At 38.4% G+C, this 18,748-nt stretch overlaps 3 protein-coding genes across 3 annotated transcripts; 2 read left to right on the top strand and 1 right to left on the bottom strand.

Moving 5' to 3' along the window:
• Window positions 1-313: 313 nt before the first annotated feature.
• On the top strand, window positions 314-5,736 carry LOC140780792 (DNA polymerase epsilon subunit B). The gene is made up of 13 exons (XM_073126553.1): window positions 314-589; window positions 700-877; window positions 1,092-1,245; window positions 1,425-1,556; window positions 2,264-2,341; window positions 2,915-3,019; window positions 3,119-3,199; window positions 3,287-3,417; window positions 3,535-3,629; window positions 3,982-4,081; window positions 4,808-4,922; window positions 4,999-5,109; window positions 5,189-5,736. The coding sequence occupies exons 1-13, from the start codon at window positions 424-426 to the stop codon at window positions 5,333-5,335; spliced, it is 1,593 nt and encodes a 530-aa protein (XP_072982654.1). The 5' UTR covers window positions 314-423; the 3' UTR covers window positions 5,336-5,736.
• Window positions 5,737-6,221: 485 nt separating this feature from the next.
• On the bottom strand, window positions 6,222-7,663 carry LOC140795780 (syntaxin-112). The gene is made up of 2 exons (XM_073148593.1): window positions 7,433-7,663; window positions 6,222-7,153 (listed from the first exon to the last, which is right to left on the bottom strand). Exon 2 carries the CDS (start codon window positions 7,125-7,127, stop codon window positions 6,222-6,224), a length of 906 nt encoding a protein of 301 aa, XP_073004694.1. The 5' UTR covers window positions 7,128-7,153; window positions 7,433-7,663.
• A 546-nt stretch (window positions 7,664-8,209) lies between these two features.
• LOC140802556 (glutamate decarboxylase 4-like) lies at window positions 8,210-10,425 on the top strand. Its single transcript, XM_073158090.1, has 7 exons — window positions 8,210-8,334; window positions 8,405-8,609; window positions 8,708-8,908; window positions 9,002-9,216; window positions 9,399-9,652; window positions 9,729-9,781; window positions 9,857-10,425. Exons 1-7 carry the CDS (start codon window positions 8,243-8,245, stop codon window positions 10,337-10,339), a joined length of 1,503 nt encoding a protein of 500 aa, XP_073014191.1. The 5' UTR covers window positions 8,210-8,242; the 3' UTR covers window positions 10,340-10,425.
• Window positions 10,426-18,748: the final 8,323 nt, after the last annotated feature.

Raw genomic sequence — 18,748 nt, 5'->3', positions numbered from 1 at the left:
GATCTGCTGAGTATTTCTGACCAGTTCAATTAATAAAGTAATAAATTGGTGATCTACTCTTACGGAAGATTAGGTCAGGAGGCTAAGAAAGTTTGGATATTTTGATCTGCTCCTAATTCTATTAGATGATTGGGTCGATGGGGTAATCTTAAAAAAGATAAGAAAGGGAAAGAAAAGGTCCCAAAAGAGAAAATGGGCTCAGGCTAAAGCCCAAGAAAGATCCGGATAATTGGGCCATAACTCGTACTTGGAACCGTTAATCCGGATTCTCGTGCGTGGCACGTGAGTTAAGCTCTTGACTTTTCTTCTATGTCGCCCCCTCTACGCCGCCTTCAATTTGCCGCCGTTTTCCAATTCCTTATCCGTTTCCCGCCATTTCCACAACAGAGAGAGAGAGAGAGAGAGAGAGAGAGAGAGAGATCCATGGGAGCCGCAGGAACTAGGAAGAAGGTGCAGCGAAAGTTTCGACTGCGAGGTTTTACCCTAAAAGTGGAGGCCTTGGAGGAGGTGCTCGCCTTCCTTTCCCACTTCCCTGACGCCGAGGACGATGCCCTAGACCTCCTAATTGACGAGATCGACAAGGAGTCTCGTAAACCTCTTTCGTCCTCCCAATTTTCCACTCTCACTCTCTTCTTCTAAACCTATATTCTTTTCCCTAAGCCAAAATCTCTTCTTTTTTTTTCCGCTGAAAATCCACAGTTAAATCGTCGATTTTGGACAAGGAGGCTATCCATCGAGTGGTTAGTCTTTTGCTGGAGGCCGAAGTCGCCGTGGATCCGAGCTCCTCGGCAACGAGCAGCCGCACAGCTCTCCGGGTGATCGATGCGTTTGTGGTTCCTAGGTTTCAATACGATTCCATCAAGAAAGTCTTCTACGAGTATGCTCTTTAAAAGACCTCCCTCTAATTTTCTTACCAAAACCCTCTTTTCTCGTTGCTATGTCGTGTAAAGTAGAGAAAGGAGTGTTTTTTTTTTTAAATAATCAAATTAGTGGGATTCATTTGGGACTATCCCAACGGAATGCATATGACGAGATTTTAGATTTAAAAAATGCTTCTTTTTAATGCTAATTTTTGTTGTTTGTGGATGAAGACATACAGGGAAGTTGCCCATCCATGGGCAAGCTGGTGATAAAGCTGCTCTGTATAGAGATAGGTATCAGCTGCTGCTTCAGAGGCTCTCTCGTGATAAATACTTCTCTAGACCAGCATTTGATACTGAAATGACTGGAGCCGAGAGCTGTGAGGTACAGTTTTTTAGCTTGTTCGTTGACCAAATTTTTTATCCTTTGCTCTTTATCATTTGTATGATTAATGAGATACATTGCATTTCTAGCTGACTTTGTTTTGACTACTTTTTTTTGGGCGTCCACCATGGGTTTTTCTTGGTCCATTGAGTTATATTTGTAATATCTATTGGATGCAGATAACTCCTATCCAATCTTTAATTGGATGCTCCGGAAGAAGATGGATTATGGGGGTGATTTCTCAGTTAGAAGAACGCCAATTTTACTTGGAGGATCTGACTGCGGCAGTGCCAATTGACTTGTCCAATGCTATATCCTTAAGGCGCTTAATTTTGAAATTATATTACCTATTTACTGGGCTGGTGATTTGATGTACTTGACAACATATTCATAGTAAAATGAATTAAATGAAAGTTCTATGGTGACTTTATTGCCACCAAGTAGATCATTCATGAATGAAATGCAGGAATGCTCCAACAGAAGCAATAAGCGAACATTCTTGTTAAACCTGAAAGAGGCAAAAAAAGGAGGAAAAGTTGGTCAGTAATGAAATCAAAGTTATCCTAGTAAACTTAGATGACTAGAAATCTAGTTATCTCTTCTTGAAAATTGAAACTATGTGCTTAATCAAATTGTTTGCCTATGCCTTCTAATTTCTTTACTATTCAGCTACAATTTTCATCACTTTGTGCTCCATCCTGTGTTTTTGTTTGCTTAATAAGTCAATACATCTTTGCAAGTTGTACCATTCAGTTATGTGCAAGAGAATAGTTGGCTAATTCATAAGGAAACATCTTGCATTGTAGCAAAATATATTGTACGATTTAACCTGTAATATACCGGCAATAAAGTAATTAATAAAATTTTCGTCGTATTAAGCCTTCTTAAAGTTTAATGATAGATTGCATGAAAGTAACAAATCTCCTTTTAGTCGTCAAACTATACCTTTCACTTTTATTATTTTCCTCCTTGACAAAGGAAATTATTGGAACATATTTTTTTCCTTAATATACAACACAAAATCACCTCAGGGTTCTTTGTTGAGAATACAATAATTGTAGCAGAAGGAGAGCTGCTTTCAAATGGGATTTTTCAGGTCAGACATTCTTTTCTTGTCATCAATTTTACTTGATTTGCGGACCTCTGTGATATTGTAGTTTATGTTAATGGTCTTTCTACGTGGGTCATATTTTATTATTTTATAGAAAGTGATAATGCTCCTTTTGTCATAGCTTGTGCTAGAGAAGGTTAGGAGAAACATTGTTTCTTTGTAGATCTGGATATATTCGTAAGCACTTATAATACCCTTGCAGAGTCTATAAATGATGACATTCCAAGTTGTCCTTTAAAAATCACCTCAATGATTGACCTCTTTTGTTGAAACATGGAAATGTTTCTAAATTTGAATGCAATTTCCATATTATACTGAAGAAACATGTCATGTCAAACTTATGAAGACCTCAGAGAAACTTATTTACTATAGCCTCCAAAAGTTCCCTGCTCAAAAAAAAATTTATAGGAAGATTTGGAATTGCACTACGTATTGTTTATTTAATTATCTAGATATTTTTTTATTTCTGCTGATCAGATCAGTGAATTTTTTTTCATCTCATCTACTCTCGTGTTAGAAGCTTTCAGATAATATTGCTGATTTAGGGCTGATATATAGGTCAATACATGTGGGTTTCCGCCTTTGGAGGATAGAGAAGCCTCACTTTCACTCCTAATGGGCCTTGATTTCTTTGGTGGTGGTGTACTTTCAAATGAAGAAACTGTAAAGTCCATAAATTCCTTCTTTTGCATGATAAAGCACCAAATCATAATTGAGAGCCTACAATTTTATGACAATCCTTTTCCTTTTGATGTCCAACAGCTCAGATTGTCAGGCCTGGAAAAGAAGGCAGTGAATGACATGTTTGTTGTACTTTCAGATGTTTGGTTGGACAATGAAGAGGTACAGCCACTACTTGTTGATTTTGTCCAACTTTTATTTGTTTAAGCTTCTTCTCAGAATGTTCAGCTTTCTTATGTCGTAGAGAAGACTATGGAGAAGCTAGCTATTGTCTTGGATGGTTATGAAAGTGTGGAGGTGGTTCCTTCCCTATTTGTTCTAATGGGAAATTTCTGTTCTCATCCCTGCAATCTTTCTTTTAATTCTTTCTCAAATCTCAGGTCAGGTATTTCTCTGACATATCCAAACAAGAAATTCTTGATTCTAGTTTCCATTTGCAAGTCAAAATATCTAGTCTGTTTCCTTTTTGGGATTTTAACAAGGGTGATGATATGCAGAATGCAGTTTGCAAAGCTTGGTGAAATGATTGAAGCTCGCCCTAGAATAAAAGAACATAGCCGTTTTTTGCTTATTCCAGGCCCAGATGATGCAGGTACTTCCAAATCTCCTATTCAGAGCTTCCCATTTGCTAATGCTATTGATCTGGTAACATCTTAACTAGTTGCATTCAGCCGATTCTTATAGAATGAGTAGGATACAAGTAGGGTTGGGCATACCTATTCTATTTTTGTTGTCCTGTACATAAATCTTTTTTTTATCTGGTTCATAGTTCTTGTAAATCTTGGTTAAATTTGCTTCATGTCATTTGCATTCTAATTTTACGTTTTATATTTGATTGTCTGTGCTGTTGCACAGCTTAATCATGGAGAGATGTGAGCTGTAAGTGAATCTTGAATCCACTTCGGATATATATTGTTAATGGTTATGCTCTTTAACAATTTCAGGTCCATCAAAAGTTCTACCAAGGTGTGCGCTTCCCAAATATCTAACTGAAGACCTTCAGAAGCATGTCCCTAATGCAATTTTCTCCAGCAACCCCTGCAGGTTTGACTTAAACAAGACCTACTCTTTACAATTGTAGACAGGATGCATGTGCAGATAGATTGGAAGAAAATGATGAATATCTGTTCTGCAATTACAGGCTGTGACCTTATGATAAGTAGGTATATTGATATGTAGAAACTAAATCTATGCTTGGATAAAAAAATATAGAATAGCAAGCTATGATTCTCAACTTGATTCTACCTTCATCCAAGGATCTGTCCATTAATATAGAGTGAGCTGAACAAATCTCCAATTTGAAAAGGCTTAAACAATATCATTTCGTCAGCAAGTAAAGGCATCAGATAAGACTATTGACTACTAGTCTACTACCCAGAGTCAAAAAGTTGATTGATTTGGGCCACCACGTCCTTACAAACTTATCCCTTCTCCTTCATTGGAATAAGGCTCAATCTTATTCTCTTGATGTAGAACAAACAGTTAAGTGTGGGAGTGTGGCTGACAGATACTGTCATAAGTACACCCATATCTATATAACAGATCTCTGAGTTTTAGGCTACCACTTTTTATTTCACATTCTGCATTGTAGGCCTTGAAAAGATACATGTATGAGTTGGTTAAGTTCAGTTCGTTTATCTGTTGCCTGATCCTTTACCTGGTACCATGTCCTTCCCAGAAGTCAAAGCAGGACATGGAGCCTACAGTATTATGGTGACTCACTTTCTCCAAGTATAAATCTAATATGATTCTTCTATTGAAATTTCTCAGAATTAAATTTTACACCCAAGAAATCATATTTTTCCGGCAAGATCTTCTTTACAGAATGCGTCGATCCTGTCTAGTTCCACCCTCGGCAGAAGAGACAGGTGACCCGTTTGAGCATGTGAGTCATTAATTTCGTTTTATGGTTATCAGCAGACACTGCTGTATCCAGGAAATAACTAATTCTCGTGTTTCAGCTAGTTGCTACTATCACTCATCAGAGTCATCTTTGTCCCTTGCCTCTCACTGTACAACCTATTATTTGGAATTATGATCACTGCCTCAGATTATATCCAACTCCACACACGGTATGTCATCACAAAGCATATTAAAAATGTCATAAATAAATTTAGATATTTATTATAGCTTGCTTTTTCTATTTTTCAGATAGTGCTAGGGGACAGGAGTGAACAGAAAGCCTTTAAATATACAGGAATCACATGTTTCAATCCAGGTTCCTTCTCCAACGACAGCACATTTGCAGCCTACCGTCCTTGCACTCGGGAAGTCGAGCTGTCTGCCCTAGAAAGTTAGTGTCTTGCCAATGGCAGAAATCTTGTTCATTTCAAGCACTAGGTTCAACTGTAAAGCTGATTTCCACTCTCAACACCTAAGAGAACCTCCCAACTCAAGCCCTTGGAGGGCAACTATTTCAAGCAAATGGATGCCAAGAGATGGCATGTCTAGATCGGGTGGTGGCTCAATAATCAGAATGGATGTAGTATCCTACAGCATAGCAAACGTAGCAGGGTGAGATAGTTGTGGGAATATTTCATTTTAGCTATTCCTGATTGATAGTTATTTATTCTTCAATGAAAATGTTATTCTGTGAACCTCAAACACTGGGACGGCTCTTCTTTTCGATTCTTATTTTTTTCTGTTGCGCATGCAATCAATATATTTTTTGAGTAAGATAAATGAAAATTTCAGTCAAACCTTGTGTGGTGACAAGTTACAGCTTCTATGAAACCATGGGTAAAAATGAAGCTGTATTGATTCTTTCACTAATTCCAGCAATAATGTGATTCTTCAAACGAATTCCATCATTGACTATGTACAAAGAACATGTAGAAAACTCTGTATAATAAAGTAGGTTCATCAGTACATGATTAAGAATGACACAAGTAATCAGTGATGACAGGATTTTGGACAACAAAAACAATACAGATGCAAGGATTTGCAAATCATTGTCAGGTACTTCAAAACCAAAAGAACAACCTTGTTATATCATTCAAAGTTTCCAAAACTGTGCATTCCTAACCAAACCAACACTTACAATATTGATCAAAGGAATTTTAAGCAAAATCCACCGATGCCACTGACAGATTCAAAATATATGAACTAGTTGACTGTACAAAATTAACAGAAAAAACTGCAAAAGCACCCAGAGAAGGGAATCACCAAATCCATAAAAGAATGTTTAAGAACCATCAAGTATAGGAATCAGGCAAACCAACAGCACAATCAGCACCAAAACACAGACCAAGAATGTGCCATGCCTTTTTCTCCTCTTCAAAGCCTTGGCCGAGATGAGACGATCAGTACCGCCACTGATGTAGTCCCTTGCACGGGTCACATTCTCCTCGATGTCATTCAACTTCTCTTCCTGCACCTCCACAATCACCGCCATGTCGAGAAACACTTGGTGCAGCTGCATCAAGCTCCTCTGGATGTCACTCACAGCCTTGTTCCTCTCCATGATTTCCAAGTCCAATTCGCTCTTTTTGTCCAACACTTCCACTTGATTGCCCCCTGAAAGCATCTGTTCGATTACTTCCTCCGTTGCTGCCTCTCCTGTTGCATTGAAGTATCTTCTCTTCAGGCTCTCTCTGTGCTCAGAAACTATCTGCTCTCGCAGCGACTGAAATCCATTCATCATTACCCTGAGCTTGGTTCTTATGCCATTTGTCACTGAAATTCTCGTTCGATCCACTGGGCTTCCTTCTGCGAAGCACATTGATAAGGCGCGGTTGGCAATGTTAGAGCGCCCGATGACTTCAAGCCTAGCTTTGATGATCTTGGCATTGCGGAGGATGGCAACCATGTCGGAATCCATCCGGTCCCTCAGGCCTCGGAGAATCTTAGCGCTATGAGCAGACTTGGTCTCTTCATTCAAGAATTGGAGGTCTACAAGAAGAACGGAGATAACATCCATCTCAGACTGGATTACTCCAATCTCTTCAAAGAACTGAGAAAGGTTTTCTTCTTCTGCATGAGTGAGCCCTCCTGCCTCGAGGTCTGGCCCTGGTTCGGCATCCAAGTCCTTGAGTACCTGCTTCTTTAGTTCTACGTAATTGCTGAAGGATTTTGTCATGAGATCATTCATATCTGAAACAATTCCGCAATACCCAACTGCACAAGATAACAGGAAATCATCCAAAGGTACCAAAATCTCAGGAAAATCAACAAGATACGAATCCAATTTAATAGAACAATAATAAGATCCACGAAATATTCAGCACAAACAGAGACACAGATGACGAAATGGATTAAATCGGTGACAATTGCATGCGATCCGAAACCCCGGATGCTTCAAGTTCTCACATTTATTGGAGATTACCAACTACCTAATCGGCTATATTGCAAGAAATGTAAAAGGAAGGAAAATCAAGTAAAGCACTAATGGAGTACCCAAGTTGGTTGCTGAATTGGTGATGACGGAGCGTTCTTCCCGAGACTAGATTTCTTCAGATTGAAATCTATCAAGAGAGATGTAGGGTTAAAAAAAACTTAAATAAGTTCCATTTACCGGAATCACAAGAACCCACGAAAGAACTCACTTCCAAGAGAACAAAATTATCGTAAAACCCTACCAAAGAAGAGTAATGATATCTTTCGAATAGTACCTCGAATAAGTGCAGCGCTATTCCAATAATACGAGGTTTAGAAAGAACAGTAAACGCTTTCAAGAAAAAATCGGGGGTTTTAAATGGAGAGTGGCGTCGCTTCAGGAGAGACGAGAGGGAGAAGGTCGCTTTTGAAATGATCAAATGACACATCTGCCCTTAATAACTTCCTTCTTTTTAGAAGAGAATATGCTATTTTTTTTAAAGAACAAAAAGAATAATCTTGTCCTCTTCATTTTTATTACTTGTAAATAATTAGTTTTGGTAATATATAAAATGTTGTAACTAATAAAAGTTCTGATGATCATCTATTTTTTCATAGCTCGTTAGATAATATAATATAACATAGAATCGAGTATCATATTCTAGTATCTAGCCACTTAGAATATTATATATATATATATATATAATAAAGGGCTCGAAGCATCTACTTTAATTCAATTCAAACATTAAGGAAATCCTAGGACCAGGGAAAGAATGCCCCACTGAAGAAAGCCAAGCAAAGCATAAGAATCTAACCCATATTTCCTATATATATATATATATGAGACCCAGAAAGCTTATAGAAGTGTAAGACTTGAAACTACACCAAGCCATGGTTCTCGCCCAGGTGGAACAACCAGAGGAAGGCTCCTTTTCCTTAAGCTCAGTCTTTGCTTCCAGATATGTACAAGACCCCATTCCAAGGTTACTTCCAATCTCCATGTCTCTTTTGCAGAATTGCAATAAACTTAGCTAAATTTAGGCATCTTTGCAGGTATGAATTGTCGAAGAATTCCATCTCAAAGGATGCGGCATACCAGATAATTCACGACGAGTTGCTGTTAGATAGCAGCCCAAGGCTCAACTTAGCATCATTTGTGACTACTTGGATGGAGCCAGAATGCGATAAGCTAATGATCGAAGCCATAAACAAGAATTACGCCGATATGGATGAGTATCCAGTCACCACAGAGCTGCAGGCAAGAATTTTAACTACCTCATAATTTTATAACATGACTGAAACTTTGAAGGAAAAAGAGTTAATTATATTAGCATTTTTTCGATCTCTTCATCGTAGAACCGTTGCGTGAATATTATAGCGCGGTTATTCCGCGCACCTCTAAATGGGGAAGAACCAGCAGTTGGAGTTGGAACTGTAGGTTCTTCAGAAGCAATAATGCTTGCAGGTTTGGCATTCAAGAGGAGGTGGCAAAATAGGAGAAAGGCTGAAGGGAAGCCCTACGACAAGCCTAACATTGTTACAGGGGCTAATGTGCAGGTGAGTGTTTTTATTAAAGTGCCTCACCATAGTCTACCATTCAATCTCGAATTGCTTACAACCCTATTCTTCTCGATTATAACATTTGTATAGGTTTGTTGGGAGAAATTTGCTAGATATTTCGAGGTGGAACTGAAAGAAGTGAAGCTAAGGGAAGGGTGCTATGTGATGGATCCTGAGAAAGCTGTGGAGATGGTGGATGAGAACACCATCTGTGTGGCAACAATCTTGGGCTCAACATTGACAGGGGAGTTTGAAGATGTCCAGTATCTGAATGATCTCCTCTTCAAAAAGAACAAGAAGACAGGGTACTATTTAGCATTTGAATATAAGAATGATCCATACTTTCTATGTTTTCTCAAACGAAATAAAAAAGATTAATAGTTTTTTTTTTCTGAAAATAAAAAGTATACATATATGTATATATATATATATATATATATATATATATATGATGAATCCCATGCCATCTTTTTTGAGTTTATGGCAGGTGGGATACTCCAATTCATGTGGATGCTGCTAGTGGAGGATTCATTGCACCATTCTTGTATCCTGACCTAGAATGGGATTTTCGCCTTCCATTAGTGAAGAGTATTAATGTTAGTGGGCACAAATATGGCCTTGTATATGCTGGAATTGGTTGGGTCATTTGGAGGAGCAAAGAAGATCTACCAGATGAACTAATCTTCCACATCAACTATCTTGGAGCTGATCAACCCACATTTACTCTCAACTTTTCCAAAGGTTCGTATGAAAACTTTTGCAACTAAAGTTAGTCAATTAACTAATTATCTGACAACATCTCCTGAATTTAATGCAGGATCAAGCCATATAATTGCGCAATATTATCAGTTCCTGAGGTTGGGTTTTGAGGTAATCTTTCATTACATACAAGTAACTTCTTTTCATTTAAGATCAAAATCGACATTCAAGGTCCATTTCATGCAGGGCTACACAAAAGTTATGAAGAACTGCATGGAAAGTGCGAAACTTCTACGAGAAGGACTTGAGCACTTTGGGTGCTTCGATATCGTCTCCAAGAGGAAAGGAGTCCCATTGGTGGCCTTCTCATTCAAGGAGGGAAACAGAGCTCTAGCCTTCAAACTATCCGACAAATTGAGAAGATATGGTTGGATAGTCCCAGCTTACACTTTGCCACCTAATCTTGAACACATGATAGTTCTCAGAGTTGTGGTTCGAGAGGATTTTGGGAGACAATTAGTTGAGAAGTTTCTATCACACGTAAGAATCGAAGTGGATGAACTTTATCCGGCGATTAGAAGACCAATGCCTACGATAAGATACACGATAGAATTGTCGCCCGGAGATACTATCCGGGATGCTCCAATAGTGAAGATTGTGAGTCAAGACGCGGAGCCATTGCAGAAGAGTGTAGCTTTATATGATGGGAAGACCAAGGGGGTCTGCTAAGTAACAACTAGTGAAGGATACTTTGGCTTCAAGTTGATTTGTATTCTCTAAACAATTATGCGAAGGATAAGATATTATAACAAAAATTCTCTCTTGTTTTGGTGCCTCTAAATGGAGGCTCCTCTTGAGGCTAGCTCTGGCAAACCTTCATCATTTGTTGACTGTATCTGAATCTATGATCGTACTTCTCGGAAACTTCGAAACTCTACAAGGAACAAAGCTTAGTGTTTTTATTTTTAAGCAAAGCTTAGTTTGAGCTTTATACCATTTGATTCCATGACGAGGATAGTTATCCTAGGATGAGATCAAAATAAGTGTGTTTTACATCATGAGTTAATCATATGCTATACAAACCGACCAATCCTTTCCGGTGAGATTTAACTGGAACACTATTCATTTCAAAATTTGTGCTAATTGAGAGATTTACTATCCTACGAAAGCTAAATGCAATTTGACTTACTTTTTATCAATTTTTTAACTAATATATTCTAATTGAGTCATAGTTCTTATTTTTCCTTTTAACAAATGATTAGGCTAGGGCTCTCTAACATATAAATTAGATCAATTTTCTCAAAAAGAGAGCCAAAATGAGTGCTGATAAAAAATATATAGAGTTATAGTGTAAAAATATATTAAATATCAATCTAAATATTTACATAGAAATGTAACTTATGACCTCTATAGTAGACTCGCCAATAAGACTCAATTTTTTTAATATATTTTAAAATTATAATCTAATTTCCAGTTAACCCTATGATCTCCTTTCACACGACGGTACGCCTACGTTTCGCTAGCGACGGTAGGACCCGGAAAGTTAGTTATCCGTAACAAGTGTAGCAGACTTACAAGAAGCAGTTTAGAGCTCAGAAACTGCCGAATTTAGCTTAAATTCTACGCAAAATAAATAAATAAATCTATTAGCAGTTTTCCCAAACTGGCTACCAAATCAAACATAATAACTTGTTCATTTGCGAACACCCAATGCTTCTAATTCGGCAACGGAAACTAACAAGAAGTATCCAACCAATTGCAATGTGAACGGGGGGAAGTTTTATCGATCATAACATTTCCCGCGGATTAGAAAAATTCCTACCCTTACAAACTCAAATACTCGAATTACGAAATAAAACAAAGATTAATCAGTGGGCTGCCTAAGTAATTAATAAGCTCTTCGGCTATCACCCAAAACCACTTCACCTTTCGCATGCACCACTACCACCTCTCTTCCTTTCCTTCCACATGTCCACGTGTTATTCTCATAAAATTCCTTGCCTTTCTCCCTCCTTCCTCGAAATTTCGACTAATTTTTCATCCAAACAAAAAAACGAAATCGACCGATTACTATTTAAAAGCTAGGATTCTGATACTTGTACCCAAAAACCTCTGAGCTCAGATCCCCAGCTCCGTCTCAAGTACGATATATGGCCGGAAGTGAACGGACCGGACGTAAGCGGAACCCTCCCCCTTCGCCGGGGATTCACCCACGTTATATCCCCAAGCGAGGGGATGTCTTAAGGCGCATCCTCCGGGATCTCTTCCTCCGCTTCCCGCGGCACCGGCGGGAAGGTGCGCCCGTGCCCTTCGGGCGGGCGGTGACGATGAGCTGGAGGAGGGGGAAGAGCGCTTACTGCTTTAATAAATCTTTGTCGTCCATTCGTGTTTATATAACGTCGAGGCCCCACTGATCGAACGGCGTGGATGGCTGTGTCGATGGAAGCGAGTCATAAGAATACGGTAAGCTTATGTACGGATTAGGGATTTACGCGGGATTAGGGAGCTCTAGAAGAACGGATGATGGAGGTCGGCGGCTTTCGGTGCTGTTCCTCACTTCAGGACTTCTGAATTAAGATTGATTGGGTCTTAGTATCTTCTCCGTCTTTAATTTCCACGGCATATGATTAAATTTCTCCGTCTTTTTCACTACTTTAGAAATATAGGGGCATCTGTCTCTGGCTTTTATCTTATGTCTATATTTGTCTTCCTCTTTACTGTTATTGGTTTGGGTTTGTTTGGTATGCCAATTAATTCGTTGTGCAGTAATTAGTTGGAATTGGAGAAAATTAAGCAGGTATCTTGCTAGTGTTTTGACCTATTAAATAGTTACCTTTTCTAAGGTTCTGTTCTCTTTTCTTACGAAATTATGCGGTTATTATTTGTAATAAATCAGTAACATAAATAAATAATAATAATTATTTAGATAATGAAGGATTTTGGTTTATCTTTTATATTTTAGGATTTGAATTGAATCAATTTAAATTTTTAGATATATTTTAAGATATTAGAATGCTTATCCTAGACTTTTATTGTATTTTTTTCAACTATAAAAAGGAAAACTTAGAGGCAGCATTATTCAGAACGAGGAGATAAAAAAACGTACTGGAGAGAGTGAGTGAAATAAGAAAGAAAAGAAAAGGAGATAGAAAACTTTAAAAAAAAAATGAGAGAAAGAGAAGAATGCAAGATAAAGGCGGGGCTCATCATAATCTGACAATAATTAGGACTTAGACAGGGTCTTTCTCGTTACATATTGATCTCTTTTTGCTTCATAAGGTTGTTCCTTAAAAATATCCTTTAAGAAGGCCATGAAATATGTTATTGCTACTACTATACTTGCTTACCATGCCCATAATCGTGGATAGTTCTTCCGTACTGTAAGTCTGTAATGCAGAGATTACCTCTGGCCTTTCCAGAATTCCTTTTTAGTCTTTTATGCGCTCTGTACATGATCGGTTATTTGTCGATGGGTCATTGATGAGTGAAAAGATGGTAATATAGAATTATAGATAGCTCGTAGCTACTAGCCTCTGCTCTTGTATTCCTTGATTCTCTTCCGTTATTACGAGTTAGAATTGCGCACTAATCAAGACACCGTGTACTGAGTGAGTCACAGTGACAGTCATGGTTTCTGGAGCTGCAAGCTCGTGGGCAATTCGAGCACTCAAGCATCTCTCGCCAAACGGGCCGTCAAAAAGATTGGACTTGCTCACTGCGGAAAAGGTTGTTTGAGTCGAGAGATGCTTTCAGATGGTCAATTCGCGGAATAAGAAGATTGCGTTTCTCCTCCAAATATCAAACCGTTTCCGCTCTCGAAGTCCGGAGTAGCCAAATCTTGGCAAAGATACAAGGGGGTGCCAAACAATGCCATCCATGTACATCCTCCTCGACTTGGGAGAAGAGAGATTGCATTGTGACGAACACTTCGGCGGTCCTATTTGGCAAGCAGTAGTTGATCGAGACTTCGAGAGAGAATCCGGTGACATCACTACGCGTTCGGCAGAAGGCTTAGCTGAGTTCGAAGTATGTACGGTTTTTACGCTGAACAGAACAGTTAGACGTGTGAACAGGTTAGAGATTACTTCACTCTTAAGTTGAGGTCAAAGGTGGATTAGAAAGAATATATTCTTGGTCTTAAAAGTTTAGACAGATTAAATTTATCAATGTGGTGTGTTTTGACATGTCATTTTCTCACATTATAATTTGTTCTTGCAATTAGTAATTGAAGCTCGTATTATCTCTTCGCAGTTTACACTGTTTCTAGTGGGTCGTCTTTATGCATTCTGAGCAACTCTTTGAAAATTTTCAGTCATTCTGGTAATGTTTTTACACTTTATTTATTTTTAATGGTTAATTACGCTTTACACTATAACCTCCTCGTATAGGTAATTCTTAATTTCACTCAATCTATCACATGTTTAGCATATGATCTTATTATTGACCAAAATGCTCTCTTCTTAAGCTCTTCTTTTCTACCCTTCTCCTTCTGTCTCATGTTCCTTCTAAACCCTAGCATATAAATTTAACCGCTTGAACCACCATAACTAATCTATCCAATCCTATCAGTCAACCATTGATTCCATTGCTAATAAACCTTTAATAACCCCTTAATTCATATTTCCACCGCAATGGTCTCCGATGATAGTGAACATATTTGCAATGAGAGTAGACATTCTAGATCATAATAATCATTTCCGTAGTTTTTCTTAACACTATAAAGGGGTTGATAATTTTGAATAGTTAAGAAAGTCAAGTTAAAAAAGAAATAAGAAAGTAAAAGTAAAAATTATATACCTCTCTGTTTACGTAAACCTTGCCCGGGACAAAATTAGATAATCCTCTCTCTCTCTCTCTCTCTCTCTCTCTCTCTCTCTCTCTCTCTCTCTCTCTCTCTCTGTTTCAGCATATAAAATCCCCAAAACAAAATTTATAAACCCGTTCAAAGAGATGGTCAGCCTTTGACTCGCATAGACTAGTAGATTCCACTCCTTTGCCTGGTACATTTACCTCGTGCCCTTCCCAGTTCCCATGCCATCTATTGACCCAACTTTCCCACTTCTTTGAGGCAGAGGAGCTTATTCAGCGGTGATACGATCTCTCTGTCTCCCTATATAGAACCGCGAGAGAAGAGCAATTGAACCAAACGCTCTCTGTTCTTCCTCACAAGTCCCTCTGCGAGTCCCGTCATCACCTTCACTGCCTTCTTACCAAGACCCAAATGGCGGAAGCTCGCGGTAACCTCACAATTGGGACCCACCCCAGGTACATCCCCAAGAGGGGCAGAGTCCTTAAGGGCATCCTTAGGGGTTCCCTCTTATGCTCACCGTCCTGTGGCTCGACCTGCCACAAGGTTCACCCTTCGACGGAGCAAGGCCAGCAGCGATCTCTTTCGTCCGCCGTAGAAAGTGACCCACTGCGGACGAAGGACCTGTCGACCGGACGGTCCTGACCGAAGCTGCTGTTCTCCGGAGCTGGGGGCCGGTCACCTCTCGGTTACTCGTTAATTTGCTCAATTTATATCTTTTGGGGTTTTTTTCTTACTTTGGGTTGTTATAAGTCGATTGCGATGCATATACGTGTATATTTGTTTCCTTAATGAAGCTTAATTAATAACTGCGACATGGATTTTGATTTATTCTTTTCTTAAGATTAAGGGAGAAAGGGCTCATCGGTACAAGCATTTACATACCGAATTGCGTTCGTTTTCTCATCCATCGTATCTTTCTATGTTTGCTCTAATGGGTTTCCCCAGTTATATGGATACATTCATGATTCCTGATTCCTTTAGGGTATGAAATGCATATTTGGCCGTCCAATCTTCCTGGGAACTTTTATGAAAACGTTCCTCCTCTAGAACTCTTATAAAAGAATCTTTTCAATCTTCCTGGGAACTTTTATGAAAACGTTCCTCCTCTAGAACTCTTATAAAATAATCTTTTCAATCTTGCTGGAACTTTTATGAAAAGTATTCCTCCAATGGGCTGCAACTATCATCTGTATATGCGATTACTATTTCTACAACAACAACTAGGCCTTCTTATCTGGTGCCTTCTAACCTTCCCGTTTATGAGTAGTATGAGTATATTTGCACATACGTGTAAATTAGATCACAGTATATAGGTTGTGAACTCAAAATCTGAGTAATAGGATGTGATATGTGATACCCTTTTGTTTACACCCATTATCTCTATAGTATTTTATATCTATAGTTTTGTCTGTATCCCATCAATCGGATACCAAACTGTGTGCTCCAGTTGAGAGAGAACTTGGTGATTATTTTCTTCCTCTCCTTTCTCCCCATTTCAAGTGTTATAAAGGCTTGTCAGAGTCTGCTCTGTTAATGCCAAGTAGCTCTAAAGAAGGAAGTGGAGGAGATGGTCAACAATATTGAGGTATAATTTGCACCAGAAACAGTCCTACTTTCTATATGCTATTGCTTCTTAAAGTCAATTGATCAAGGAGGAACAGGGTTTCTTGCTGTATTTAACTTAAAAGCATGTGGAGATTTGCTTAGCTCATTTTTGTCAACAAGACTTTCTACTGGTGATCTTAACATAAGTATTCAGGTACAAAAAATGATTGGACAAGTTGCAAAGAGAGTTATGGCTTTGTTATCCAAACTGTCAAAAGTATTTAATATAGATATTAAAGTAAATAAGTATGATGTGCTTGCCTTTTCTAAATTGGTATATGTTTTATGTCGTATAATCTTTCTTAAATAAAACTTCGAAAAGAGTTAAACAAGAAGATTAGAGACATTTAATAACAGATTTTCTAGAACATAATATCAGTGAAATGTTAAAAGCAAAAGAGTAAAAAGGGGCATCTTGAGGACCTACACTTATATAAGCATGGCTAAAAATTATTTCACTCTCTTGTGTCACCTGAAATGCTTACAACTCCTATTTCTATCATACTAAATGGTACCGTGCAGATGAATTGAACGAAAAATGGGCATGAAATTTTTGGTATAAAAACTCATTTAGCACTCTTCTGTTTCTACGTCCATGTATCAGTGTGCAGGCCGTATTGCAGCAGCTACTCATGATTTGAGGAGGAAAAGAAGCCATCCGAGCAACTTGACTACAATAAGTCATGCATCAAGGACAGTACCATGAGGTGCAATTGAAATGTGGGGTTAGCAGCAGCAAGTGTCTCCTGAGTTGCCAGAAATAATTTCTGGAGTAATATCTTTTGCAGCCTAGGCGAAATATATGTTAAACTTGCCTTAGTATTTTTCAGTGGATTCAGAGCTCGTATGTCCTTGAACTGGAAGTTGCTCTCTGAAATTGGTGTTGCTTATTACATGCCTTTGAAATGTAATTTCCTGTCATATTATCTTATTACTCAGGTAACCTTCGTCTCCAATCAAGGCATGTCTCCGGGGGACGATTTAATTTCTAATGGTTACAGTGGTCTAAATCCAAGCGAAATTTTACCTTCGCTAAGATGCGAAAATGAGCAACGTCATTAATTAGGCACATTAGAAATACAGCTTTGAAAGATTATTTTAATTGACCATGGAAGCTATAAAAGACTGGAAGCAATAGACCGTAACTCGTAAAGAGTTGGGCTCAGGAAGCAGAGCAGGCCATAGCTCGGCTCACGATCACACTTTACTTGGAGCTCAAAGATATATATATATATATATATATATATATAACTTGTGGGATACGATGCAAATTGTTAGATGAGCATCAATCCATCAACTCGTGTGTTTATTCGGTGGCTTCGATCATACGCTCAAATTTCATGTCGAAATTTTCAGATGCACAATTAATACATTACGATACCATCAGAATTTTCTGATACACACCACTAATATTTTTTTTACATAATTAATTATGAGACGGCCCACACTTACACTCGTTGGCTACTATGGTAGGCCCTACTACTACAATTTGTCTTTCATTGATTGATACTACTGTTGTAAATAAATTAGTAGCTGAGATATAAACTGGTATTAATATACGTAATCAATGTTAGGGTTAATTATGGTTATACTCCCTGAACTATATCTAATTTTTATGAGACTTTCTATACTTTTTTAGGTTACAAAAGGGGAAGTGAAACAGCTAATGACAGCAGTCAACATTTAATGATAATTATACTCCTAATAAGTAAACTAGTTCATCAACAAAATAAGATTAAATAGTAAATTGCTGAAAAAGTCTTAACTGATTTATATAATTTTTTAAGTCCTTATCTCCCCCAACCTTCCCCTCCTCCCCCTTCCCTTGTCAGCAATCTTAAAAGCTTCCCAATTAACGAGCTTGCAAGAAGCCAAAGGTGAGGATGACGGCAATCAATCGCACTATCAGCTGTCCATTAGGATCGTGACTGCAGCGATGCAGTCGACGGCCACGATGACTTGAGCGACGACCTCGAGTTTACCTTCGTTATCAAGGATCTCGAATCAAACCCGTTGATGAGATCCTCCCCCAACAGCCAGATCTAACATGACGTAAGTTGAGGCACATAATTTAAATGACGGTACACTAAATAGAATGGTAACATTAGAGTTTAGGAGATTCTCATACAAATCGAATATAGTTGCAAGTGTTGATGATGTAATTAACTCTTAATATTACTATGGCAGGCCCTACTACTTACTACTTGGTATTAGCTGGGTAGGTATTTATTCATGCCAGAAAAATGTCGTTCACTTTTTGACCTTTTCAAATATCGAAGCATGTTGCCTTCTTTTATAGATATAAGAACACGAATTGTAGCCGGGATGGATACTCTGAGATATCGATATCGTGGCAAATATAGTTCGCTTGTTGTCATGCACTATACTTCCTTCCTATGAGCAGCCACTCCACTTCACGTGGTCTCAGGATTTGTGTTCCACTTCCACACCATCGAACACGTTATTTTCATCACGACAAGAAATGACACTATACCAAGCTCAGAAACCACACAAAATATAGTAACAATTGCTGCTCAAACAAACTGCGACACCAGTCTAGAGAGGTCTAGCTTCCGACGACTTCTTCATGATCATTATGAGTCCCAATCAGCTCTGGAGACTGGAAAAGAAACTAATAAAACATACAACGACGAGTATAAGGATACGGATATCAGTGGCACCATGATGATAACAAAATCTATTTTCCAAACTCAGATAGGACC

Source organism: Typha latifolia, chromosome 1 (assembly GCF_019914945.1).
Source record: "Typha latifolia isolate L0001 chromosome 1, TyphaL0001v2, whole genome shotgun sequence".
NCBI classification, from domain to species: Eukaryota; Viridiplantae; Streptophyta; class Magnoliopsida; order Poales; family Typhaceae; genus Typha; species Typha latifolia.
Note: the sequence above shows the minus strand (reverse complement) of the source record. Positions and strands in the feature narration are given on the sequence as shown.

Coding starts and splice junctions, on each gene's coding strand:
- LOC140780792 (XM_073126553.1), top strand. CDS start 424: ATGGGAGCCGCAGGAACTAGGAAGAAGGTGCAGCGAAAGTTTCGACTG. Junction 1,557..2,263: donor CAATTGACTTGTCCAATGCT/ATATCCTTAAGG, acceptor AATATACAACAC/AAAATCACCTCAGGGTTCTT. Junction 5,110..5,188: donor TATATCCAACTCCACACACG/GTATGTCATCAC, acceptor TCTATTTTTCAG/ATAGTGCTAGGGGACAGGAG.
- LOC140802556 (XM_073158090.1), top strand. CDS start 8,243: ATGGTTCTCGCCCAGGTGGAACAACCAGAGGAAGGCTCCTTTTCCTTA. Junction 8,335..8,404: donor GTACAAGACCCCATTCCAAG/GTTACTTCCAAT, acceptor GCATCTTTGCAG/GTATGAATTGTCGAAGAATT. Junction 8,610..8,707: donor CAGTCACCACAGAGCTGCAG/GCAAGAATTTTA, acceptor TCTTCATCGTAG/AACCGTTGCGTGAATATTAT.
- LOC140795780 (XM_073148593.1), bottom strand. CDS start 7,127: ATGAATGATCTCATGACAAAATCCTTCAGCAATTACGTAGAACTAAAG.